General features: G+C 39.8%; 1 protein-coding gene across 2 annotated transcripts in view; it reads right to left on the bottom strand.

The window, feature by feature from the left end:
- The window catches only part of PAX3 (paired box 3), a 101,544-nt gene that overhangs the window by 18,186 nt on the left and 56,148 nt on the right, over positions 1-27,210 (bottom strand). For both annotated transcript variants that reach the window (XM_049889005.1, XM_049889006.1), the window contains exons 5-7: positions 14,099-14,304; positions 4,086-4,251; positions 2,968-3,182 (exon numbers count right to left, since the gene is read on the bottom strand). In XM_049889005.1, coding sequence (XP_049744962.1) covers positions 2,968-3,182; positions 4,086-4,251; positions 14,099-14,304 — 587 coding nt within the window. The remainder of the gene's footprint in view (positions 1-2,967; positions 3,183-4,085; positions 4,252-14,098; positions 14,305-27,210) is intronic.

The raw sequence follows: 27,210 nt of genomic DNA on the forward strand, positions 1-27,210 counted from the left end.
CATCATTTTAAAACATAATTAAAACTCCCTGCCGCTATTTTTTCCTGAAACCTGTTCAGCCATCCATGTGCTACAATGGATGAGCTAACTGCGAGCCAAGGTTCCAGGTTCTAGGCTCAATTCTTCCACTCATCAGTTCTGTGGCCTTCAGTGGGCCACAGTCTCTTTGGGCCTCAGGGGGTTTATCTGCGTGTTAGAGGGCCAGGCAGAGGCAGAGGAAGTGGAAACGTAGGTAAAAAGGAAGAAAAGATATAGTAATCTTAAGATTTAAAAAAAAGGAAACAGTTGCCATCAAGTCAGTTTCAACTCATGGTAACCCCAGGTGTGTCAGAGTAGAACTGTACTCTATAGGGTGCTCAAGGCTGTGACCTTTTAGAAGTGATTGGCCAGGACTTTCACCCAGGGGACCTCTGGGTGGATTGCAACTGTCAACCTTTCAGTTAGTAGTCAAGCGCTTAACCATTTATACCACCCAGGAACTCCTAATCTTAAGGTTCGTCCCATTTTTAATGCTATATGAGCTAATATACTAAAATAAGGCCTTCGGCAGTGACTAAAGGGTCAGCACCCTTTCTTTACTCTCTTCTTTAGATGAACCATGCTATCTGACATGAACTAATGTCTTCAAATTTCTCTTTACATTATTTTTAATAAAGCCGCCCAGCCAAAAGTAGGTCTTCTAGCTAAAATAATGGCTTTCCTCAGAAGTGATAGATCCCAAAGGCTGTAGAAGCCTGAGTTCTAATTCCGCTTCTCCTACTCTGTTGTTCAGTAAATATGGTTGGTAAGATGCTGATTTACAAATTGCCTTTCATTCTCCAACTGTGCCTAAGGAAATAAAGCTAAACTTCATATTTTGTGTCTCTTTTCTCAGTCATTGGGGATGTTACAAGAATTAAGAAAACATAGATTCTTTGTGCTGGGTGGAGGCAGAAATGTATGGCAGAAATGTAGAATATCCTGGATATCTGCAATGTAATAAATAAGGAATTCATATAATATATAAGAGCATAGTAAATAAAGAAATACAGGAAAAGTTGTCACTGGAATTTTCCATTGATATAGAATTTCCCATACTACTGCCAGCCCTGAAATCATAGCCAGTCTCTTTGAATCCAGGATTAACAGTTTCAAGATCAAGGTCTAGCAGTTCCACTTATAGAACACTTAGATAACATACTAATAATAATACACTTATTATAACATATAAGATCATGGCCGTACATAATACAAGGAAGTAGCCGTTTCACTTACATAATGCAGGTTGGTGTTATTTTCATTATGATTAAAGAGAATAAGGCAGTCAGGGATGCCAGAGAAATCCCAGCTCTCACCTTACAGAGAGACAGGGTCAGAGTTTACTTTTATTAAAACTTTTGACCAAATCATGTTCATAAAAAGCTTTTCCATGGCCCAAAACAACTAATTAAAATTTGCTGCGATAACTACTTCTGATGTTACTTCTAAAGCATGGTAGAAGCTTATCTGGCATGAATCTGAGCCTCTTTAAGATCAATCTATGAATATAAGTTCATGAACTTCATGCAAAATCACCTCCACAAATGCCAGGGCTTTAAAATTAAATGTATTAAAGTCCTCTAGGAAGCACTTTCATTGTTTTCATGTGATTTTTTTCCAACTGAGGTTTAAAGCCATCTCTTTTTTTTTTTTTTTAAATCAGGATGTGCTTATAGGAATCTATGAAACTTAATTACATTTACTGTTACAAAAAAAAAAAAGGTTTATGAACTTTTGCCTTTAGGCAGAAATGTTTATTTCATTGCCTTTGCTATTCGTTCTTTTCAACTCCCATGGCTTTGAACTTTTCAGCTTCTCAGAGTTATCACCGCTATGCAGAGCCCAGAAACTCCACTCCGGAGAGGCAAACCACAAGTTGAAGAAAACGAAGAAGGCAAAGATATATGAGTCGTTATTTTGGCCACCCTTTGTGCCATTAAAATCTCATTTTCTGCCTATTAGAATACCCTCTTGGTGCTTAGGCGGCGGTGATAGTCAGTGATTAGTGTGTAATTGAGTATAATTGTCTTTTCACTTTTCATTTGTGTCATTCTGAGCTTCTCTCTGTTTTTCTAGCCACCAAGAGGAAAAAGGGACTTGAGAAAAGATAAAGCTGTTCAAACTCCCCCGACCCTGAAGAGATTCTCGATTGTAATTATAGATTGCAACCCCTCTGTGACATTTCTCCAAATTTAGTGGGCAGCTCTCCTCACCACCTGGGCCAAGTGCACTCTAATAAAATCAAGCGATCTGTATTTAAACCACTGCTAATAATGTCAACCTCAGACAGATGCCACATGTAGGAAATTTAACCAGCCCTCCGACATGCAATCAAGGCAATTTATTAATATGATCTCCCAAGAAAAGCTCATAGTCCAATGCAAATGAGAAAAACAATTATGGCATTCCAATATTTATCTATTCCCAAAGAGTGGTAATGCTCCTAATTTGTTGGCTTATAACTCATTTATTCCCAAGTTCTGTAGTCATCAGCTGGGTCTCGCTCCACAGGACTCGCTTGCTTCCTCTCTGATTGTTTCATCAAAGCTTTGGTGTTTTCTTAGGAAGTGCTTTTGCTCACAAGCCCATCAGCTGACCAAATACCATTTTAAAAAAAAAAGACCCAATGTTTGTGAGCTTCTTAACCAAAGCCCAGAACTAGGGGTGGAGAAGACAACACATGACAAATGCCTTGACAACTAAGTCTAAACACAAAGGCTTCATGGTTGCATTTTTTAAAATCACTTGAATTTCAAGTCTAAGCTACAACTTTTGATGCAGCCAGTAGGAAGGGTGGAGAGAAAGGAAACTAGAAAACTGAAATCATGTGGCTTGTATAAAGAATACATTATGGTTTAAATTTGGCAATTCATTATACTACTGCCTCAGGGAATTGACTATTTGGTTCTGGTATACAGCAAATCGTCTGTCTGGAAACACGGGACTGACCTGAGGTGAAAGGCCATTGCCAATGGTGGGGTTCATGGGGTTGGAGGGCCCAGACGGAGGTACAAAGCTGTCTGTATAGCTGGAAAATCCATGCCTGGTGCTGGGGAGGCAGTAGGCAGAGCTGCTCTCTGGGTTGGAAGGAAGAGTGCTTTGGTGTACAGTGCTCGGAGGAAGCGGCTGAGGTCTGTGAACAGTGCTGCTGGGATCCGACACAGCTGAAATGAAGGAGATTGTCAGCCATAACGTTCCTTTGTAGACTGGCAGTCAGTCACCAAGCCATCAGTAGTTTCTAGTTATCCCATACCTAATCTATTGCATACGTAATCTAGTCTTGGTCAGATTAAATGTTAATCCCAAACTGCATTTCCTAACCTATTCCTATAGGATCACTGGTAACAAATACAGCCATGTCCCTGCATGTATTTATACAAATGTAACTCATTTATATGCTCTCACCGCAAACTCACCCAGGATCTGAAAGCAAAAATCACATTAACAATACTCAAAAGATTGTTTTGGTAGTATTATCAATCATCGTGAGATTAACCAGTCTCATGTTTCTTTTAAATAAACTTTTAAAGCATCTAAATATGAGTATAATCATATAGTTTCAAATTCCTGGAACGCCATCTTCCACAATCCAAAGTAATTTAGCTTTATCATTTAAAGTTATTCCAGTCACCTCTTAGTGCTAATAAATAGTGACTTTATCTAAGTCTTTTATTTTATCTAAGTTTACCTTCTCTCTATTACTACCACAGATAGCAAGCATCAGAGAACTTCAATGAATTGCAGACTAAAGAACAAATGTTGAGGTAGAACTTTAATCAAAAAAAAAAAAAAAGCCAATCGCATGTTTATGTAGGAGAGTTGTTTGTTTCATTTTGTTTTGCTTTCCAATAGTGCAATAGAATTATATTACAACACGGTTTCTCTGGGGAGGTTCAGATATGTCACAGGGCAAACTACGTTTCTGAAACATGACAAGTACATTCAGGACAATGTGAGGTAATACAGTTCATATATAAACAGCATCCACGTCAGCTTCAGAGAAGGATTTCACTGTACAAAGAGAAAGGAAGTTAAAGTTTCATCTTCTCGACTCCCTTCCTCTATACCTTGAGGAATAGATGTGGGCTGGTAAGAGGTCTCCGACAGCTGGTATGTTGGCAGAGTCGGCATGGCGGTGGGGGGGAATCCCCCAGGAATGAGATGGTTGAAAGCCATCAGTTGATTGGCCCCAGCTTGTTTCCTCCATCTTGCACGCCGGTTGCTAAACCAGACCTATGGATTTAATTTAAAAATTTGAGGATTTCACTGATGAAATAATAGTACATTCTTAATGAATTTTTCATGTTAAAACAGATTAAAGGCCCCTTACTGACAGGGCAAAGGACTGCAAGAGCCCTCCACCTTCTGTGCTGCTTAGGGGTACTGTCAGCGGAGGGAGGAGAAGTAGATTTCAGGGTCAGTGAGGGGCTTCAAAGGCCCTCTGTGGTCCTGCAGCAGTGCCCCCGTGAACTTTGTGATGGCCATGGGCAGGGGTAGCTGGACAGGGGTCAGAACAACGAGAGCTCCCAACAAGCACCATCAACATCCACCCACCTTCATGTATCACTGCATTCTAGAAGGATCCATGAACCTCTTTGACTGCTCCCCCCCACCCCGCCCCATAGCACTTGTCCTGAATTTGGCCTCACCTGTTACACTAAGCCTTGTATATTTTTATCAGTCTCTCTCTCTGCATTTCTGTGGTCAGTATGGGCATATCTCCAGGGCAGCCATATCCGTAGAACGGGAGAGTAAGTGGGACCACTCTACTGTTCCGTTTAAAGTGTGAGACATTGCCCTGATCTTAATGGGAACAAATGCCCAAGTATTTAAAGAAATAACATGTTTTAATTAGGAAGACTTCTTAAATATTTAGTTCATTTATTACTTCTTTCAATAACAGCTTTAAGCATCTACTCTATGCCAACCACTGTGCTAACCAGCTACGTTCAGGGCAACCTGAAAGAATATAATAAAATACCCTCAAGGAGCTCAAAGCCCAGGTATTTTATGTAAGTAGATGGAGAGAAAAGGCAGTAATATCAGCCATAAATGTAACCGAACATCTCAAATTTTGAGAAACTGATAAAAGGCCTTTAATGGGTCTCATGATGGTACCCAAATCTTATACACACCTGTGGAGTTTAAACATAGATCTTAGAGCTATTTTTCCAAGGTGTACACATAGTGTTTCTCCAAAATGAGAGAGGATTTCTACCAATTAAAGATATTCTAAGTCCTATATCAAAAGCTCACTGAAAACAACATGGAGAAAGCGATGAGTTTGGGGCTGAAGGGATAAAAGGATGAATAAAATAGGGCCCTTGCATTAGAGTAGCTTACAACCTTGTTCAAGTCAACAAAAGGTTTCCGAGCACCTTTTTTATATATTAAACTTTGGACAACAGGAGTGAATAAGAACATAATCCCGTCCTCATGGAATTCATGGTATAGTCAAAGAGGTCAATAGACTTGCTCACTAAATGTAGAAGCTCCATGTTGGAGGTATGCAGAATCAGGGAAACTTTAGAACAGTGGAGACAGGCCTGCAGTTCATTTTCAAAGGCTGTGTATGATTTCAAGGAGGAATCACTCTAGACAGAGGTGATAGTACAGAGTAGGAACATGCTTGTTCCAGAAAACCAGTGTGACTGACAATAGGACGTATAAGATAGGATGATGAGGCAATAGTGGTTCAGTGATAGAATTCTCCCCTTCCATGCGGGAGACCCAGGTTCAATTCCTGGCCAACGCAGCTGATGCATAGCCACCACTGGCTGTCGGTGGAGGCTTGTGTGTTGCTATAACGCTGTAACAGATTCAGCAGAGCTTCCAGACTAAGATGGACGAGGAACAAAGGGATGGATATCTACTTCTGAAAATCAGCCAGTGAAAACCCTATGGATTACAACAGTCTGATCCATAACCTATCAGGGGGATGGTGCAAAAGTGGGCAATGTTTCCTTCTGCTATGAGTCGGGGGCCAACTCAATGGCAACTAACAAAATGAGGTTTGAGTTTCCCATAACATTATGTTAACAATTATACAATTTAGTTGTAATCTTTTAAGTCAAACCATTTAAGAAAGAGAGAAAGGAGGAAATTCTCCCTTCCAGAGCAGGAAAGCCTAATTTAACAAATACTTTACCAAGGCATCTGCTTAAACATTTGTTATGAGTCCAGCCATTTGTCTGAAATAGTGTTTCTAGCCATTGTTGCAAGATATTGGTAAGGAAAGCTGTTTGAACTTCCCCAAAATATTAACATTTCATACTCCTTAGCTTTCCAACAGGAAAAGAAGATAAGTCAATATTTTCCTATGTTGGTACATAATTGAATTAGAGTTTTACTTAACTTAACAAATTGCCACCTGGGATAATAGAACCAAGAACAGTGCTTGATTTCAGGTCTGCGTTTTTCAGTTGTACTTTCTCACTGCAGGTCTAAGTGCCTGTTAACGTAAGTCCCAGAGGCACCAGGGTAAGAAAACCATTTTTAGAGAAGTGCTTGGAACAGACTGTGTCAGCCTGGGAAGAGAAGTCATGAGAAATTAGGACTGTGTTCATACGTGAGTGTACTGTACTATAACCACACACTGTAGTCATAGTTTATATTATAAAACCTCGAGACTGATGGGGTACACCTGGCTCAGGTGAGGTGGTCCTCACACCTATCCAGACCAACCTGTGCACCTCCAGCTTTAGGTACTAAGCTTGGAGGAGAGTTGATCTTCCAAAAATTCTAATGTGAACTTCATTCATTCAGACTTAATAACTGCAACTATGATTCTACTGGTGAGATCCTTTATGAAGGACTCAAAAAGCTTGCACTTCCATCATTATCAAAGCATGCTGCCAATCTCTCTGTGCCAATTTTCTTCTGCAACCTTTGGATAAGTAAGCCAAGTTTGATTTCCCCAGGTGGTGGCTATGCTTGATCCTTCCCATCAATCTCAGCCTACGATTGATTCGAGGTTCATTCTAACTCCATCTAACCCAATTTTGTAAATCAAAAACTTTGCTCACAGGGGATTTTTAGGGCAGTGAAGCTATTCTGTATGATATTGTAATGGTAGATACATGACATAATGGATTTTTTAAAACCTATAGAATGTACAATACAAAGAGCGAACCCTAATGTAAACTATGTTGTTGTTGCTGGTAGGTGCAATCGAGTCAGTTTCGACTCATAGAGACGCCATGTGACAGAGAACTGCTCCATAGGGTTTTTTAGGCTATAATCTTTTCGGGAACAGATTATCTGGTCTTTTACCCACAAAGTTGCTGGGTGGGTTCAAACCACCAATCTTTCAGTTAGCATCCAAGTGTTTACCCATTGTGCTACCAAGGGTTCCTAACATAAACTATGAACTTTAGTTAATGATGTTTTGATATGGTTCATCAATTGCAACAACTGTACTGCACTAATACAAGATGTCAAGAATGACAGAAACTGTGTAGAAGGAAAAGGAAGTATGTGAGGACTCTGTATTTACTGTTTTATTTTTTTAGAAACCCAAAACTGCTCTAAAAGAAAAGTACATTAATTTAATTTTTTTTCTGTACTAAAATAAGAAGGAACTTAACTTTCTATTAAAAAAAAAAAAAAACCATTGCCATCGCGTTGATTCCAACTCATGGTGACCCTATAAATACCTTCAAAACACAGAAGCCAAAAGACTAGCGGTATAAGGTTTGTTTGCTTTTCCCAAAGCGATACGAGTAAGTACTGAAGGCACTGAGTAAACCCATCAGGAGCTGGGTTAGAAGATGAAGAGAAATAGAAAGCAAATCTTTACTTAAAAATAAACCTTCCAAACGAGGTTCAAGAGTTTTCCAGAGGAAGAAATTTAGAAGTTGTTTAAATTAAGGCTAAATAAATCCAGAGAGCTATTCCTGAGAGAAACGGTGCTTACCAAGGTCTGGTGTGCCTGTATATCTAGCCATTTAGCCAGATTTTTTATTATCTTACCATTGCCAGCCTTCACCGTCATCCAGAACCCACTGAATCTGCCAAAAGAAGCACTAAAAGGAAAAGATGCTGAAGTTGCAAATTGGGAAGTGGTCCTTCCCTTCCTTAGGCTTCAAAATTCATATAAGATATAGCTTCGATTTTTAATGGGGGAAAAAAATGCTCCTGAAATAGTCTTTCTTTGAACTCCAGAACTGGTCAAGCATACTGAGCCTGGGATGCTGTTATCATCTCATATTTAACTGAAAGGCGTTCCCTGGATACTCAGGCAGTCTTAGATAATCCTCTCGGTACCGTATCACTAATGCCTAACAGACAATCGATGAATAATCTACTGAGGACGTATGTGACTGTAAGTGTAGAATAAGTTCATCTACAATGGGTGGAGGACACTTATGACTCATTGGTTACAGTTACTAGAAACTTCTTTTTGTTTTGAAAAGAGTAGCAATAGCAACCCAGTCAACCCGGCCACTTGTGTTTGAAGCAAAATTTAAGTTGATTGAAAAATTCCCACAACAGCATGATAACTAGAAGAAAAAAAAGAGACAGAGAATGAATCTCAAAAGGAGAAAAAGGGTTTTATCAATTTTTCTCCTCACGAGTAAAATAAGAAACCAATTTTCTCAGATTTCTCAATAATATAAGTTGGGAAAGACTTGGTTCATTATAAGATACAGTAATATTTTTATTCACAGGGGTGCAATGCAAAGTATACTCTGGCCTTAGCCAAGGTAAAAATTTGAATTCTGGCTCCTCTACTTATTGCCTCTGTGACCTTGAACAATTTGCTTAATGTCTGTTGTCCCTTGTTTAGTCATCTGCTAAACGGGGGAAATAAAATGTCTACCTCATAAGACTGTTAAGACAACTTAAATGAGACAATACAAAGTGCTTAAAAGAATACCTAGGAGATAGTAAGCGCTCAATAAATTTCACTGTTAAGTAAAATCTCACACCAACACCTCTGTCTGAAAAGCCCAAGAACTAAAGCCTTGCTTTGTTTTCCCAGCTCTGTGGTCTACAGCCAAAGCCTTTTGTGCCCACAAGCAAACAGGAAAATACCCAAATAACACTTCAAATCATTGAAAGCCAGTTTGGCTTGAATGGAGGCTGAGGTCAAATTTGTTTCCAGGCTTCATAGATTAGTGCTAATTATCCCATGGTGTAAGCCTAATTTTGTCCATCAATAATTTACTGGTTCACATTTTGGCATGGTCCTCAAAGGCAATCTAACCTGCATTATTTCAGATGAGTTATTTCAAGCATAATTTTTAAAAATGAGGAGAGAATCTAATGCTTAATCCTTAGAAAGAATACTCACAGCAAGACTATAAAATTCTTGATTAAACACTAGTCTTGCTGATATCTAATGCTACAATGCCAAGTACAGTATTTTTTAAGCAGGTAAATTCGAGATGAGCAGCTGGTCCTTCTCATTCATTTCTATCTCCTTTCTCTTTCTTTGCCACACTCTTCCAATCCCTTCTATCTATCATTGCTGCCATTCAGCTTGGACCACCGTATGGACAGCAGGTTGGGGAGGAGGGGCAAGGTTGCTAAGGAGAACCACCTGGCTCCTCTGAATGTCAGAAGATAATGGACACATACAAAAACATACTCAAACTACACCCATATACATCTCAAAAGCAAACTCCCACAAAGAGCTAAGAATGACCATATTTGGCCTCATTATGGAGGTCAGGGCCAAATATTCCATACTGTGTTAACTTCTGAACTATACAAATCTGTTAGGTGACTTCAAAGTCTCAGAGTTCCCTAAGAATTCCTGACTGCTGATGCTAAAAGGGTCCTGAGAATTCGTGCAGAGTAGTCTAATAGTTTTTATTTTGAAGGGGGAGCATTTGAGAATATGATAAAACCTGGGGTCCCTTCCCCAGTCAACACTCATGGCTGCACACACATTTGCACGTGTACATACAGAGGCACAAAATTTTGTGTATAAATCTCAAGTTTCTCAGATCTCCTGAAGTTAATCTATGGTTATCCCGGTGGTCCCTGACCCAAGCAAAAATCATCAGATCTAACCTTGCCCCCCCGCTTTTTTTTTTTTTTCATTTCGACCCAGCAGGATTAAGTACCTTTTCCAATGACACTTCGGGCCAACTGGGATCAAATCCCACATTTCTGACTACTACTTAAATGCTATTTCCACAAACAGTTTCCTTTTCTGCCTTCCCTTATCTTGATGGTAAAAGAGAATGATGCTTGCCTACTTTACGGAGTTCTTATATGCAATTATTACTAAAACTTTTGCACACCATAAGTATTTACAACCCATTCTTCCCAACAAAACTTCAATGCTTGTAGTTATTTGCATAACAACATCTAGCCAAGAGGTGAATAAGCCAAACAGTCTCCGATGTACAACAATTCATAGGTTGTGTACTCATATGCAGCCATGATAAATACAACATAGGCTTCTGGCCAAACAAAGTTTTGTGAAACCCTGAAAAAAGACCTAAGTTATTTTAGCCTTAGTCTCATCTCTACCTAGAAGTGTTTAGAAATATTCTTCCTCAGGGGGAAAAAAATGGAGTGTAGACATGGTTTAGGGTTTTTTGGTTTGGGTTTGGTTTTCCCAGGTGCCCCAAATTAAGCTAACTCACACTTTATGGCTATCACTCATACTGAGTTGACTTGGCTACTGCTTTCCCAGATCCTTCTCAAAACTAAAGGATTTTGTTCTGGCATTTCAATCAGTGATTAACTACTCTTCTTTTTCCTGCTGGGTTAGTAAAAGATCCATATGCTGGGTGTTCTAGGGAATTTGTTAGGCTGTAGATCATAGCTGTGGTGAAGACATGATGTGTCTCAAGGGAACTAAAGAAGCCAAGAGGAATGTAAAGAGTCACCGGGTTAAAGCCACATTAAGACAGCTGTTACATTAATGAGGGCCCTGCTTTGGAGAGGAGGTCACTGTATAGAAAAATATGAACCACCCTTTATTGGTTTGATCCCATGTCCTCTGAAAGTTAATGGGCCATTATTATTATCCTCTGACATTCACTGAGCCGGATGAGAGTGCTGGGTTCTGTACAAGCTGCATGATTTTAAAACACATTCCGCTCCTGTCCCCATTTTTGGCAAAGACAGGGAGAGGAACCTTCAAATATCTTAGTATCTTCACCACTCTCCTTATTCGATTTCTTTGAAAGAAATGTTTATATTTTTTATTCAAATTGAGTTTAGAGCTGATACTCTGTCTATCTTAAGGAAAGACCCAGTATGTGGGCTTGGCCAATCACGAAGTATATGGACCACATCCTAGAATACAGTGGGCACTCAGTAAAGGTTTGCTCAAAGCATGAAAAAATAATTGGATCTTATTTCACATTTAAACCAGGTAATAACAGAACCATAATAAAAGCAAAATAGATTATACACATATATAATATTTATAACATAATCTATTATATATATTATAATACATAAAAAAAATTATATATATTATAATACATAGCTCCTATATAATAATACTTATATGTGCATATTTTCATGATTTATGGTTAATGGTGGTCATCTATGTAATGGACAACAGGGAGAAACACTGTATTTCAACACAATGGGTAGAGGGATTCAAAAGTTCCAACTTTAAAGCATTTACATTACAAGCCTTGTTGTATCTGTGACTCACCTCTTCACTCATTTTTCCACCCACCTCCAGCTTATCCAATCAGGTGCCTCCATACCACCTCTGAATATCTTCTTTCCTGCTATCCCTCCTTTTCCACTCCCATTGCGCTGACCTTTGCCATGACCGTATTGCCTCCCTTCCATCATATGTCCTCAGCCTAGCTTTCTAACTATATCCCTTCCCTCCACACTGCCACTCCCTAACCAAACTGGCCCATTCTATGTTCCCTAGATATTGATAGAGTGAAAATGAAGAATCACCTTATATGCAACTCACCGGCTTCCGGCTCTTTGTGCCTTTGCTCATATTCCCTATTACTAATACACTCTCCCACCCCACTCTCCTTGTCCAATAAATATCAGTCAAGTCTAGAAAGCCCATCTTAAATCTGCCTTCTTCATGATCCTTTCTTGGTTACTCCAACAAGATCTCATCTTTTCCTCTTCTCAACTCCCACTGCACTTAGCCTCTCTCTTACAGCACTTCTCGTATCTCCTTCGCTTTTTAATTATTTGTATATTTACTTTGTTCTCCATGTTAGACTAAAGCTCCTTGAGAGAAATGTCTTTAACTTAGCATTCCTTGACTCTCCTAGTTCTACACTGTCCTATAGGGTTGCTATGAGTCAGAATCAACTTGAAGGCAACGGGTTTATGGGAGAGTGATCACATGGGAAGTCAAGTTGAAGAAAACAATCTCTCTGACTAGGTCTCTGCAGTCTGGAAGAGACTGTTTCTGTAAAATTCTGTAACAGTCTAAAACCAAACCCAAACCCACTGCCATCAAGTCGATTCTGATTCATAGCAACCCCAGAGGATTTCCAAGGCTATAAATCTCTACGGAAGCAGACTGTTACATCTTTCTCCCACAGTGCCAATGGTGGTTTCCAACTGCCAACCTTTCAGTTAGCAGTTGATTGTTTTAACCACTGTGCCACCAGGGCTCCTTCGGTAACAGTGGAGATAATTAATGAGCTGCACATGAGAGTTGATCCACTCTAAGATAACTAGCTTGCTGCAGAGTGCCTAGCCTCACTTTGACTAGAAAGTCAAATATCTATAAAGACCACATGACATTTCCAGGTAATTTCTGAAGCTGTAAGGAATTTCAGGATACCCTAAGACATTTACGAGCCCTGGTGGCACAAACGGCTAAGCGTTAGGCTGCTAACCAAGAGGTCGGCAGTTCGAACCCACCCAGAAGCTCCATGGGAGAAAGACCTGGCAATCTATCTTCATAAAGATTAGAGCGAAAAAGCCCTATGGAGCGGTACTACTCTGACACACGTGGTTGTGATGAGTTGGAATCAACTTGACAGCACCTAATAACAACTAAGACATTTATAATCTTTCAGATAGAGCTTTATTGAGGGGAAAGTTCATCATTAATAACAAAAACATTCTACCACTTATTATGTCAAAGTAACTTCTTCCAGAAGACTCACAGCATATCTAAGAGTACAAAAAAATCATTCAAAAGGGTCTTAAAATAACATAACCCCAGTTCCATCAAGTCAATTCCGACTCCTAGCGACCCTACAGGACAGGGTAGAACTGCCCTCTAGAGTTTCCAAGGAGTGCCTGGTGGATTTGAACTGATGACTCTTTGGTTTGCAGCCATAGCACTTAACCACTACGCCACCAGGGTTTCCTTAAAATAACATAGCTACTTGAAATGCTTCCAGACTATAAAATCCTTAAAGGAATTATGCCTTCTGCACCATTGTACATCTTCGTAATTAAAAGACCACAGAGATGAAGTGTGTGGGATCCAATCACCTCTATCACTTACTAGCTACATGGCTTTGGGCAGTTACTTAAACAGACTGAGTCTCAGTTTCCTCATCTATCAATTGTGATAACAGTAATACCAACCTAGAGTATTAATGATAATTACACGGTTTAAGATATATAAAGCACTTACAACAGTGTCTGGCACAGAATAATCACCCAAAATTTGTTTGCTACTATCTGTATACTCCTCACAGAGCCCATGCAGTGCCTGGCCCATAATAAGGAATCCTGAAATAATTAATGAATAGCATGAATTGACACCCGTGTGTGTGTCATATACAACATAGTCATATTCTCCTAGTAATGATCAATAAACTCTAAAGATACACGTCCCTATTAAGTACCATTTCTCATATACTAATTTTCTTGGTTTTAGATTACCAGTTTTTTACCAGTTGCCGTCAAGTCAGTTCTGACTCGTGGCTATCCCACGTGTGTCAGAGTAGAACTGTGTTCCATAGGGTTTTCAGTGGCTGGTTTTTTGGAAGTAGATCACCAGGCCCTTCTTCTAAGGTGCCTCTCTGTGCATTTGAAGGGCCAACCTTTCAGTTAACAGCCAAATATTTGTACCACCCACATACTCCTATGCTTTAGACTGGAAGACACTTTTTTTTCCTATCTGGATTTGAAGTAGGGCATGGATGTTTGATGTCAGTACCTGTACTCGGGCCTCGGTGAGCTTTGCCCTCTGTGCCAGCTCCTCCCTGGTATAAATATCAGGGTAGTGAGTTCTCTCAAAAGCTCGTTCCAGTTCTTCAAGTTGTTCTGCTGTGAAGGTGGTTCGGCTTCTGCGCTGTTTCCTCTTCAGCGGTAAATCTGGTTCAGAATCGATGTCAGAGCCTTCATCTGATTGGGGTGCTGAGGCTGAAAGCGCAAGAGGAAAAGCTGATCAAATCTGAATCAAAAAAACAAGTCTGACTAAGCCATAAGGACTTAAAACCTATCTAAACACATTTCCAGTGCCTTCCATGGACATCAAGGCTCTCCATGTGGTATTACATTATTAAATAATATTTCATCTCTTCCCTGACCCCATCTCCTTGCCCCCAGGCAGCAATAATCAATAATTGCTCTCTGCATCTATCTCTCTCTGCTATCCAAGGGTGCCGATTATGAGCTCTTAGAAAACAAGGAAAGGCCTTATTCCGTGTCTTCTCATGTTATTGTTGTTAGGTACCGTCGAGTCGCTTCTGACTCATAGTGACCCTGCATACAACAGAATGAAACACTGCCCGGTCCTGTGCCATCCTCACAGTCATTGCTACGTTTGAGCCCATTGCTGCAGCCACTGCGTCAGTCCATCTCACTAAGGGTCTTCCACTTTTTTGCTGACCCTCTATTTTACCAAGCATGATGTCCTTCTCCAGGAACTGGTTCCTCCTGTACTTAACACTTAATAAGTACTCCATTCAAGCCTAATGAATGAATCACAGTTCATCTGGTCCCTGATACACTTTCACCAACTTTTACACTGGCAAATCTGTTAACAAATATTTTTTTTAATTCCAAAATTGGCTCGATATCTAAAAAAAGGCAATAATAATAAACTATTGCAAGAGTCCTATGAATTTATAAACTCTAGGACTCATATGGGGGGGGGATGGTGGTTCAGAGGTAGAACTCTCCTTCCATGTGGGAAACCTGGGTTTGAATCCTGACCAATGCACCTCAAACACAGCCACCACCCATCCGTCAGCGGAGGCTTGCGTGTTGCTATAATACTGAACAGGTTTCAGTGGCGTTTCCAGACTAAGACAGACTAGGAAGAAAAGCCTGGCAATCTACCTCTGAAAATCAGCCAATAAAAACTCTATGGATCACAAAGGTCCAATCCAATTGTATATGGCATGACAGGTAACGATGACAACAACATCACTCCTATAAGAAGAATCATATTTAAATTCAGTGTCTCACTGCCAGGTACTGGGAAACTCAGCAGAGTATACGTACTATTAATACAAATCTCAAGATATGCTTATGAAGAACCAGGCACAGTCTAGTAGAGTATCCCTAAACTGAGGTTCAGAGCCTGGGTTTCTGCTGACCAGGGTAGGGCTGCAGCCCAGGACCCTGCCTAATTTGAGGAAACCAGTGGAAAAGGAAACGCTGAGCCTCTTGTTCAATATTTATCATGAATTTCAAGGCAGCAACAGTAGAGCGTTAAGTCAAGAACTGAGCCCTTCTGAGCACAGGACTGTGGACACCTGCCTAGGTCGTATGCCCCTTAAAGTGGCCTCGCTGCTGCCCCCTCGGCACCAAAGCTTTCATTTGCCTGCACTGAGCCAGAGACCTTCAAAATTTGGTGTGTGGGTACCTAGGAAAGACATGGGGGAGCTGGGAAATAAACATGACTTACGTTAACAACACAACATAGCGTCTGTTCCCATAAGGACAGGGTCTGCATCCCTGTGGAGGGAATCTGCAGCTAAGACTAACGAAACTTCGGGCACAGGCAGTGCCATTTGCAGGCCAGGATTCAATGGGGGCAGGAGTGGGGTGAGCATTCAGTCCACGTCTGCTAGCACTTCTGCAGCAAGGGGAGCTGTGATGGAGATGTATCACCTGCTGACCTCTGGGAGGCCCTGCGGTTTGAGGATGCACCTAACACAGGGCTCAAAGCAGGACAGCAGCCCCCTCCTGAGACCCCATGCATTGGGGCCGTGGGCAGACGGCCATCAAACAGCTGTCAGGCGGCTGTCACAGGGTATAGAGGAGGAGCCAGAGTGAACGAACAGAAGCAGCCTAAGCCTATCCAAATCCACCCTGAGAACTTCCAGATAACTGGGGGCAGGGTTCCCCAGGGCAAAGGCAGTGGTGTGCTGTCGCAATGGGAAAGGGCAAGCTTAAAAACTGTGGATTATGAATGCCAATGTCAAGGAAGTTCATTTGCACTCTCAGGCTAGTATTGGCAAAATTCAACCAGCACTAGGAGCAACGTTAAAATGCAATAGCTCTAATACTACTAATGGTCCTTGTCTTAAGTTCGAACTTAGCTCTGTCCTGTAGAAACCTGAGATTTCATTCTATTTCAGTGTAAATTTTAAGCTGCCCCCAAAAAGTACACATAGAAAATGAGCTTGTAAACATGATTTGAAGCTTTCTAATATTTTAATACATCTTGATTTTTATTCACATTCAGACACTGTGAAATTAAGAAGTGTTACCTGACAGATCATAAGAAAATGTATAACCCAAAACCAAACCAAACCCAGTGCCATCGAGTCGATTCCGACTCATAGCAACCCTATAGGACAGAGTAGAACTGCCCCACAGAGTTTCCAAGGAGCGCCTGGCGGATTCGAACTGCTGACCCTTTGGTTAGCAGCCATAGCACTTAACCACGAGGCCACCTGGGTTTCCAAGAAAATGTATGCCTGCAAACAAATACTTGTTCAGAAAAAGCAAAAGGGGAATACAATATACAATGCTAGGTATTATGATAGGTTTCAATTATATTATCTATTTTAATACAAAATGGCCTCATTTAGTATAAATCTTATTTTAGGATATTTTAGTATTAACCTAAAAAAAAAACCTTTCTATAGATATGCAAATTTTTTAAGTAATATTGATGTGCTAAAAAAAAAATGCTATGCATTGCATTATAAATTTCAAAAGCTCCCAATGCAATGTATATGTGTGGGTGCTTGGATAAACGTGAGCTACACTACATGAACAATATCTGTGTGTAATTATCAAGCATCAGAATCACCTGGAGGGCTTGGTCAACCACAGACTGCTAACCCTACACCCAGGATTTCCCATCAGTAGGTCTGGAGTGGGGGCCCAAGAATTTCCATTTCTAACATGTTTCCAGGCGATTGATGCCATTGCCACTGATTAGGGACCACCCTTTAAGAACCACTACAATAGAATATTCCAGATTAATTATTCCTTTCCCTCTCAAAATTCCCAAGTACTTAAAATACTTCCTGCCACAAATTACTGGAAAAAAAAAAGTAACTTTCCTTTGTTTTTAAAATATAACAATATGCTCCCCAAGAAACAAATTCCTTTTGCCCCTAAGAAGACAATAAATTCTCATAAAATATTTCCTTCTTTGCTTCCAGTTTCTAATGCCCTGGTCATTCCAAAGTGAATTCAGGTGAAAAACTTAACCGCATGTAACGAATGACCAAAAATTTCCTCTGCCTGTGAAAACCCCAATTTTTTGCTTGTGCTTTCTCTTACTATGATCCCATTAGGCTAATAGTATGTGGAAACGTTTGTGTTTCCTTTGGGAGTCTCTGGGGTTATTAAATCCTCCCAAGTAAATATGATGTGCCATACACTGTCAGGTCAATTAATCAAAATCATCTCCGGTTTCTGAAGAAAAAGACTGTTTAGATTTATGAGTACCAGCTAGAGTTAATTCTGAGGGTCAAGACCACTGTGTTTCACCTTAATAATCAACATCCTCAAAAGATAAGCTCTGTGAGCTCAAGGCCCTTCTCTCTCTGCCTTGTCCACTGCTGGAACCAGGCCTTCAAACCAGTTTGTTCTAGTTCACCCACCTGCTAAGAATTTGCCTTTCCACCCCCAGATGGACTGGATCAGAATCTACATTTTAACAAGATTCCCAAGTGATTCTTAGGTATACATTCTTGTGTATACATAAGACAGGATCTATAGTTTAACAAGACCCCCAGGTGATTCTTATGTATACCTAAGAATCTATAACTGAGATGGAAATGTAAATTCTCATTTATACCTGTATACATCTGGGGTGGAAATGCAAATTCCTCAGCAGGAGGCTCGAACCTGAACAAACCAGTTCAAACCCCTGGCTGGAACCTTTGGTGCCCAAAAAACACATGTCGAATGAATGAAACCACGGTGTAAAATTTAAGTTTTGCTTTAACACTGACTTCTCTGCCACCATCTAACTTCTTTAAAATGGGAATTCTGCCCTTACAAGTCTTCCAACATCTATTTAGATGAGCTTTGGGGTTCTGTCAATCTCCAAAAATTAGTTGAACATTTTTGCAAGTATTTGCATGCCTGCAATTTTCTAGAGAATAATTATCAATTTTTTCAAAGACAATTATAGTTTAGGAAAAAAAAAAAATGAAGAGCCACCAACAGCTAGTGATTAAAAAGACTCCGAGTATTTGAGGGTTCAATAGGACAGCCTTTACCGCCAAAAGTAAAATTTTCTTTAATAAGCTAACAAATCACTGTTTTTATTTCTAGACTATTTATTCAAAAGCAATCTAAAGGTTGCATCTAAATGGCAAAACGTCCATCTAGCATCATTTCAAAAGACACCAAGGAAATGATTTGCTTGATTTTTCTACTGAAAATTTATCTGAACCAACTGATCACTTCTGGCATTACGAAGCCACAATCTCAACGAGTTAATAATAACTTTTCCTCATCTGTAAACCCCACAAGGATGTGGGTTTTAAAATATGTGAAGTCAGCAACCCAAGGTTAATCTACCAGTTAAGGAATACCAGCTATTTCTAAAGACTAACCACCACAGACCCTTCACCATTTTTTGGAAATGCTATTTCATGTATCACTCAATAAAAACAAAATTCAGTATTTGCACAAAACTTGACTCACAATAATCTGAATATGAATCATTTCATTTTTGCCAAGGACAAATATAAAACTGAAATCCCAGTTTGATAGTGAAAAAGAGACAATTTTGTTGAGGCTAATCTATTTTAAATACTCTACTGGAGCTACTAGAACAAATGAGATACTCGATACAAAGTATCTAATCTCATTGCTAAATATTACATGAAAGTAAAATAAGACTTTTCAGGCAGCTCAGCTGAAAGAAATTATATACTTCTTCTATGCAGATTATGTAGTGCTATGAGTTGGAAACTGTAAGCAGCATTATTAGCAAGACAGTCGTCTAAATGAATTAATAAATTGCTACATAATACAGCAAGTACATTAAATATAATCTCTTTGATAAACTATTTCTATTGTTCAGCCTCAGTATTAAGTGGAGATTTTAATTATATTTAAGTCACTCAATTATATTCTACACATGCCTTCAATTGGCTTTATTACTCATTAAGTAGAGATGCTGCCATCCAATTTGAAATTCCAGCAGAGCTCTCATAAGAAAATCCATATCAACACATAATATATGGCCTTCCAAATAGAAATTGTATTGCTTTCAATTCCATAGCAATCCTCAGATTTGCTCTCAATCCATATTCTTATCAGACTCTGAAATCCTGACTCTATTATCAAAACCCCTTCACAACTCATTCTCTGACTTACACGTTAGCTTAACTCAGTGTCACCAATGACCTAGGCTTCCTGGGTCATTTGGCTGATTGCCATTATTGCTGCCGTTCATTCCAAATTTTAAAAAGCCTTCCAGGATCAAATGAAATTTGTAGAAATATTACAATTGGATCAATATTAGACACTAAATCAAACATTTTTTCCAGTCGAATTCAATTCAACCGAACATACATTTACTGAACTCTCTATATGTTTAAGGTACAGTTTCTAAGCAACAAAACACTATGAATCAATTTGCCAAGGTAGTGAATATATTTGTCAAGAAATTAAAATAGTGTGACCATTTACAGTCTCCATAAACAACCAGCAAAGACCACTGGTCCTAAGGCCCAGGGCCAGCCTGGAACCTTACACTGACCACAAGCAGTTGAACTGATCCCTCATTTCACATCTTTATTAAACTCCTGTTTTGGGCATGTTTTTTATTATAACACATTTAAAGACATCTTAGTGAAAGGCTATCAAGAGCTGTAAAGGAACCTCAAATTCTTTTTAAACAAAAGTGCAGCAAATAGCTTGAAATATATTCAGATATTCGTAATTTATTCAACAGAAAACCCAGACTGATGATGTGTGCTTCAGCTGAGTACCACAACTCTGCTTTCTATGAAAGTTCATTTTCTTTTCATATCTCAAATTAATTAAAATTTTTTTCAGTGTCAAATTTTTAGCTAGTCCAACAATTTCACATTAACTCCCATGGTTAAACTTGGGAAAATGTACACCATCAGTTTTAAAAAAAGAGGGGGGAGGGGGATCACATATAGGGTAACCATCATACCCCACAGGATTACAAATTCTTCCTTTGGAAACACATCAAAACGGGAGAAGGCAGAAGTATTACCACCAGCAGACTAACCATGAAGTTTAATTAAAGAAGGAATTACAGAATTAGAGAGTATGTCTTTGTCCGTTAACCCCTCGTGACCTATTCTGTGGCCTCGGGAAATATTTCATCCTGGTTAACGCTATTATACATGAAATCTTGCCTCGATTTTATAGGGCTTTAGTCACGTGCAATTCTATAATGATTGGTTTCCAGACCATTATCATTCAGAGATGGGGAACAGGCAAAAAATGGAAAAACAAAATAATTCACAAGCATGAATTTGGCACATTGTCTTTCTTCTCAGCAAGACCTTTCATTTGAATAATTAAAGAATCAAAACATGACAACCATTTAAACTCTGTGTTTGCACCAGATATAATACAATGCGATTTACAGACACGGGGGAGGTGGGGGCTCTTTCTGCTCCAGAGTTGAAGGCTGAACTCCCTTAGTCATTATATTCATTTACTCTAAGATGGTCTCACACCAAAGCTGATGGTCTTTTCTTCTGTACTAATATTTCTGAGCTAGACTTGTCAACATTTTTACTCCAAGCTGTGTTTCACTGATAAAAAGAACAACATAAATAAAAATTGCATGAGACCATTTCATGCTGTGCCTGAGAGTTTAAGGGTATTTCAGAGTATATTACATAAGGTCTTTAACAGATCAACTCGAAGTTTGACGCACCTTTGGCTAATTGCAGGCTGTCTCCTGTGCTGGTGCGTTTTGCCATTCAACATGAAGGGCACCACAGGACCAGTAGCTGTTTTCTGATCTGGAGCCGCCTTTTTTACACTGAGAAAGATGTGAATCACCTCTCTCGTGTTTACTCGGGTGAAAGCCAAGAGGAGGGAAGCAAGACTGATATTCCCTCACAGGCCCAGAGTAAATGACAAATGACATTTTCCCTTTGTGATCTTTGGGATTTTTGTTGACTTATTTGGAGGCTTTTGTTAGATCCCAAGAAATGGCCTGTGGCTGAGGCCTATTCTACCAATTTCCACGCTCCATCTGTGGAATCCATCAACGGGGCATTTACCCGCATTCAGGGCTCTGACACCTGCCTGGCAGGACGCAGGAGACACAAAGAAAGCCAGAGTGGATGAGAAAGGGGAGGTTGGTTTTGTTGTTTTTTTTTTTTTTTCCAGGGGAGAGAAGAGGGGGGAGGTTGAAATAGATGCACAGTAGGGGTTAATCCAAGCCAGTGGAGAGACTTCAGCACCTGGAAGCTTCCCTTCCACATTAATTCACAAGCTAAGAAGGAATTGGGGAACTTATTTTAAGCATTTTTAAATTGTCTGTGTGTTTAGTCAAGAAAAGAGATAACCCTCTAAGAGGAACAAACCAAAGATTTGTAACAAAATTCTAACGTACATATAGAACGCATTTACAACCTAACAAATGCCAAGCGGTGAATTCGAATTTCCAGAATTCTTAACCCAGAACTAGAATTTGAGTCATCGTTACTTATGTTAGTTGAAAAACTAAGAAAGGCAGTTTATGACCCAACCAGTTGTCTACGTGGGGGAGGGGGTCCTGCTTTGTTTTTGTCACCTCTATGGCTTCTCTCCCAAATGTGCCACGACAACCTTTAACAAATGTAAAAAGATAGGACAATTTATGGCAAACATATTCCCTGCTTTCTGAGAAGGAAGGTGTTTTTAAAGAATGCTCAGATTTACTCAAAAAGTAAAGAATGTTACCCTTGAGTACTGCACTCTTTTAAAAAATTACAGGAGCCCAAATGGACGACAGTTACCATAAAGCATAGATGAGAAGTTTGAGGGGCAGTGAGATGAAGTTTATGGGAATGAAACAACTACAACAGAAATAAAGGGAATGTGGTGGACACAACGTGAAGACTATAACCAATGTCACTGAACATTATTCTTGGAAATATGGTGGAACGGAAATGTGTTTTGCTGCATATATTTTCACCAAAAATACAATAAAATATTTAAAATCGTTTTTCAAAAAATAAAAAGAACACTCAAATCTAATGAAGACCCTCCAGCCATTCACCTACCTTCTTTCCTGCCCAGCAGTTCGCCATTTTTGGCTGGAGAAATAAATGTAACGCTATTCCCCCTCCCCTCTGACCCGAGTCCTTCCCTCGGAAGCCGCCGGCTCACAGCACGGGGTCATTAGAAGGAAAATAAGCTCCTGCCAGGTCGGCACTAATCAAAATAGCACAAATAAACCCTGACACTCAACAACTCCCCAAGTGCCCGCCGCCCTGGGAGGAGAGTACAGATTGGTTATGAATATGGCAGGCCGCGGGGGCAGCTCAGGAGGGCCAGGCCGTGTGCTCCAGGCTGAGAGTTATTTGAAATGCACAACGTGGACCGTTGGTGTTTATTTAAGATAAGAGCTGACAAGTAGAGGCTGGAAGAACGGCCAAGCTGCCTGCAAGGTGCTGAGCTGCGCAGTCCCAAATACCTCTACCTCCTAAGGTTCCAATTAATCTGTTAACTTTCAAGTGCACAGGGGATATCTACCCACCTTACACTGGGAAACCTCTCTACAGATGGAGTTCTCTCCCAACAGCCTCCACCTTATCATGAGTCATTAACAATAGGGATACAATGCGGCCAGAAAGGATCTTTCTCCTTCATTCATTTCAACCCTACTAATAACTATTTTTAAGGAGCCCTGGTGGCGCAATGGCTAAGTGCTCGGCTGCTAACCAAAAAGGTTGGTGGTTCAAACCCACCCAGCAGCTCCTCGGGAGATAAGACCTGGTGATCTGCTCCTGTCAAGACTAGAGCCTAGAAAACCCGATGGGGCAGTTCTTCTCTGTCACAGGGGTTACTCTGAGTCAGAATCAACTCTAAGATACCTGACAACAACAATAGTTATTTTTAGCAACTGCATTCACTGATATATTTAAGTAAAAATACTCCTGTGCCTTTTCTCATGCCCTGAGAGAAGCTACACTCGGAATACCTTGTTTCAGAACTTCCTTCCAAAGTCCTGAAAGTGAAAAAGAAATCTGTTACTGGCTTAGGAATGCTGACACTGCCCCAAATTAACCCAGTGGCTTCTTAGCCCCTTTATTTTGAGGGTCACTATCAGTCCGAATTGATTCAACAGCAGTGGATGGGGTTGGGGGTTGTCTGTGTGTGTGTATGGGTGTGATTGCGTGTGTGACAAGATTTCTTTTTACAGCATGAGTCTCTCAGTAAATAAGGATGAGGTCACACTTGTCTACTCCACCCATCCCCAAAAATGATTTCTATTTGGGAAAAAAAAAATTTTAATGACTTTTTTAAAACTCCATGCTAACTGCCACCAGTTTTTCAAAGAGAAAAAGAGACTAAAGCCCCGAGAAAATGCGTTGCTATTCAGTTAGGCAAACTGATTAGTTAACTAATTAATCAGCTAACAGCTTTCTAAGAATAGTCTCCCATGATAAGAATGTTCCCCCCTCAAGAGCTTAAAAGTCAGTCATAATTAAAATGAAAAGCCAGGGCTGTTAGCCGCGTTAAGTCTCTAAAAGCAGGCAGCTAGGTTCTCCTTTCCTGGGATTGGACTGCCCGGAGTAAAGAAAGGTAATTTGCACGCTGAAGGGGAACAGGAAAACAGTAGTTCTCGTGAAAGGAAAAGGGCCAAGTGACTTTTATTTACAATTGCCAAGAGAGAGGCCATTATTGACCATATGTGCCACAATTGCCCCCTTATCACGGGCTGGCCATCATGTCCTTTGGGAGCTGTTAATGAACTGGGTAATTGAGCTGCTGACATGTGTTCCCAAAACAAAACAATAGGAAGAAGAGACAAATGAACATTTTATTTGCCAATCAGAGTAAGTTCAGCTTTTCACTGCGCTGCAGCTAAGTAACTGACTGAATCCATAAAACAGTGTATTGAGAGCCAGCAGATGCAGACACAATAATAGTTAACTGACAGCTTATGGTCCATCTGTGCTTAACATTTTGTTAAAGAAATCGCCTGACTTGCTAAAGAGACAAATCATACAGCTGCCCCAAGTACTGCATTATAAGAGATAAATCATTAGCTAAACTGTGTCATGCTTAAAATGACAATGCTTATTAACAGTTACGTTGGGACATTTTGTCAGCACAGCTTGACACAGTTATTACTTACTAAAAATGTGACAACTCATAGATATCCAATGGAATTGAGTTAGAGGGAGAAAAAAACAGAACACTGCAAACAATTTGTAAGAATAATAGGCATTTTTAATCTCTCACGATTAAACATGCATTTCTAAGATGCTATGAATGAAAACAAAACCAAAAAAAAAAAAAACCCATGAACTAGAACATGAGATTATGTTCCACATAGCAATTACGTATTTATATTTTATTTATTCAAAAGTACAGAATATTATATGGGACCAAATAGGCACCTCCTGCTGAAAAGCAAGACAACAAAAACAAGATAAGAAAGGAACTGGACAAATGGACACAGGGAACCCAGGGTGGAAAGGGGGAGAGTGCTGACACATTGTGGGGATTACAGCCAATATTACAAAACAATGTGTATATAAATTTTTAAATAAGCAAGTAACTTAAGCTATAAACTTTCACCTAAAGGCACAATAAAAAAATGTTTTTAAACTGTAGAATATGAGAAATGCTCTCATTTTATGGGTTGATGACCATCAGTTGCCTCAATGATATTAGAACAAGGAATAAATAGTTTAATAGAAATCATAGTTCCTAGCCACTTAACTTTTACAAACATACTCACCTTCTTCTTTAAGGAAAAAAAATTTTTGTTAATAGAAGAAAACCCTGTTGAAAAAGACAAGCTTTATAAGGAGATTTAGCTTATGTTTTTTGGTACTGCAACTGAATTAAAACCACATTTTTTTTGGTCCAAGTCTGGTTCATCCACTGCCCTGAGAAGAACTCGGCTCTAAAATCACGACTGTGTGAACTGCTAACTAGAGGCAGGACGTGGAATTCTAAAAGCCTTTCTTGGAGTGGTTCCTTCACCATTGTGGCCAAAATTCACATAATAATAATAATGATGATTTGACAAGACAAGTGGCTATTCACTGACCCGCTGGCCACCTACCACAGCCAAGCTCTTTGCATGCTATGTTCTTTCATCATCACCAAAACCCTGTTAGGAGAGGTATTATCATTCCCATTTTACAGATGAGAGAAAATGAGGCCTGGAGAGAGAGATGTAACCTGCCTGATCCATGAGAACTCAGAGAGACTACCCAAACATAAGATCTTATTAGCATTGTCATTTGAAGAATAGGATTGACGTGGGTCAGAAGAAAAACTGCGGCCAATCTCTTCACATTTTTTTCTTCCTGGTCTAAAGTCCCAGGACTCAGATGTCACAGTCAACTCTGTAAATCAGTTATGAAAACATGGCCATAAAAGGTGACTAATATTTTCTGCAGTGGTTGGTGTACCTAAAAATCACGGTATGTACAGTTACCAAGAAAGAATTGTGGCTATGAAACCTAAGCCCTTGCTATATTAAAAAATACATATATATTTACAGGACTTTAAATAAGACACCATGCGCTTAACAAGGCTCAGAACATAGTTGTCAAAGACAAAGAACCACCTTGTCTCCATCTTTATTTTCCACTCTCGAAGATTTTTGCTATTCTGTGCATAAGTCATTCTAAAGTCAACAAACAGATGAAGGCTCAGCATATAAAAGAGGTAACAAGTTACAGAGAGAGCCTTTCGGGGGGAGAAAACAAAAGAATGCTTTTGCCGCCTGTGTTAAGACAAGACTATCCAAAGACACACAAAACCAAAACAGCTTTCTCCACAATTCAACTTTGCCAGGATTAGCCTGACAGGAGATGTTTGGAAAATAATAGAAGAAGGGTAGATTTAAGACAAAAGTTAAATACTACACTTTTTGTGCCAGGAACCTACCTGAAGAGATAAGAAGGTAAATGACTAAGAGGACTGACATGTCAGTGCCAAGCATTTACAAAATTGCAGAATCATCGGAAGGAACTCTAAACCAATCCCTCAGTTTCACAGGTGGGGAACTAAAGTCCAGGGAAAGCAAGTAGGGTTGCCCCAAATCACACATCATTCAACAAACACATACTGAATGCCTTAGGATGTGGCAGGTATTGTCCTAGGCACCAGGGCTGCAAACATGAGTAACACACAGAGCCTAAACTCAAAAGGAAACCTGGGTGGTATAGTGGTTAAGAGCTACAGCTGCTAACCAAAAGGTCAGCAGTTTGATTCCACCAGCTGCTCCTTGAAAACCCTATAGGGCAGTTCTACTCTGTCCTATAGGGTCACTATGAGTTGGAATCCGATGGCATCAAATTTTTGAACTCAAAAAGTAAAGCCCAGTTCTCTAATTCTCATTCCAGTGTTCTTTCCATTGAGGCAAAGGAAAAGTCAGTATACATAGGAGATAATCCAGCCATGCCTTGAAGCAACAGAAAGATTAAATAGCCTCCCAAGGCTGAAAACCCTAGATACATTATTTACTAAAAAAGAGTGCCACAGACTATGAGCATATGATCTTTAATATAGAGATCAAAACAGCACATACACATTTTAACTGGTGCCTCGCATTTGGCATTTCAAGACTGTTTCTTTGCTTCAGATTTTCCATTGGGCTCCATAAGGAAGAAAAAGGGTAACACAGGAAGGTGGTTTTGAGAATCCCAATCTTATCTGGGTCAATTATCGCTT

Source organism: Elephas maximus, chromosome 6, assembly GCF_024166365.1.
Source record: "Elephas maximus indicus isolate mEleMax1 chromosome 6, mEleMax1 primary haplotype, whole genome shotgun sequence".
Classification (NCBI taxonomy): Eukaryota; Metazoa; Chordata; class Mammalia; order Proboscidea; family Elephantidae; genus Elephas; species Elephas maximus.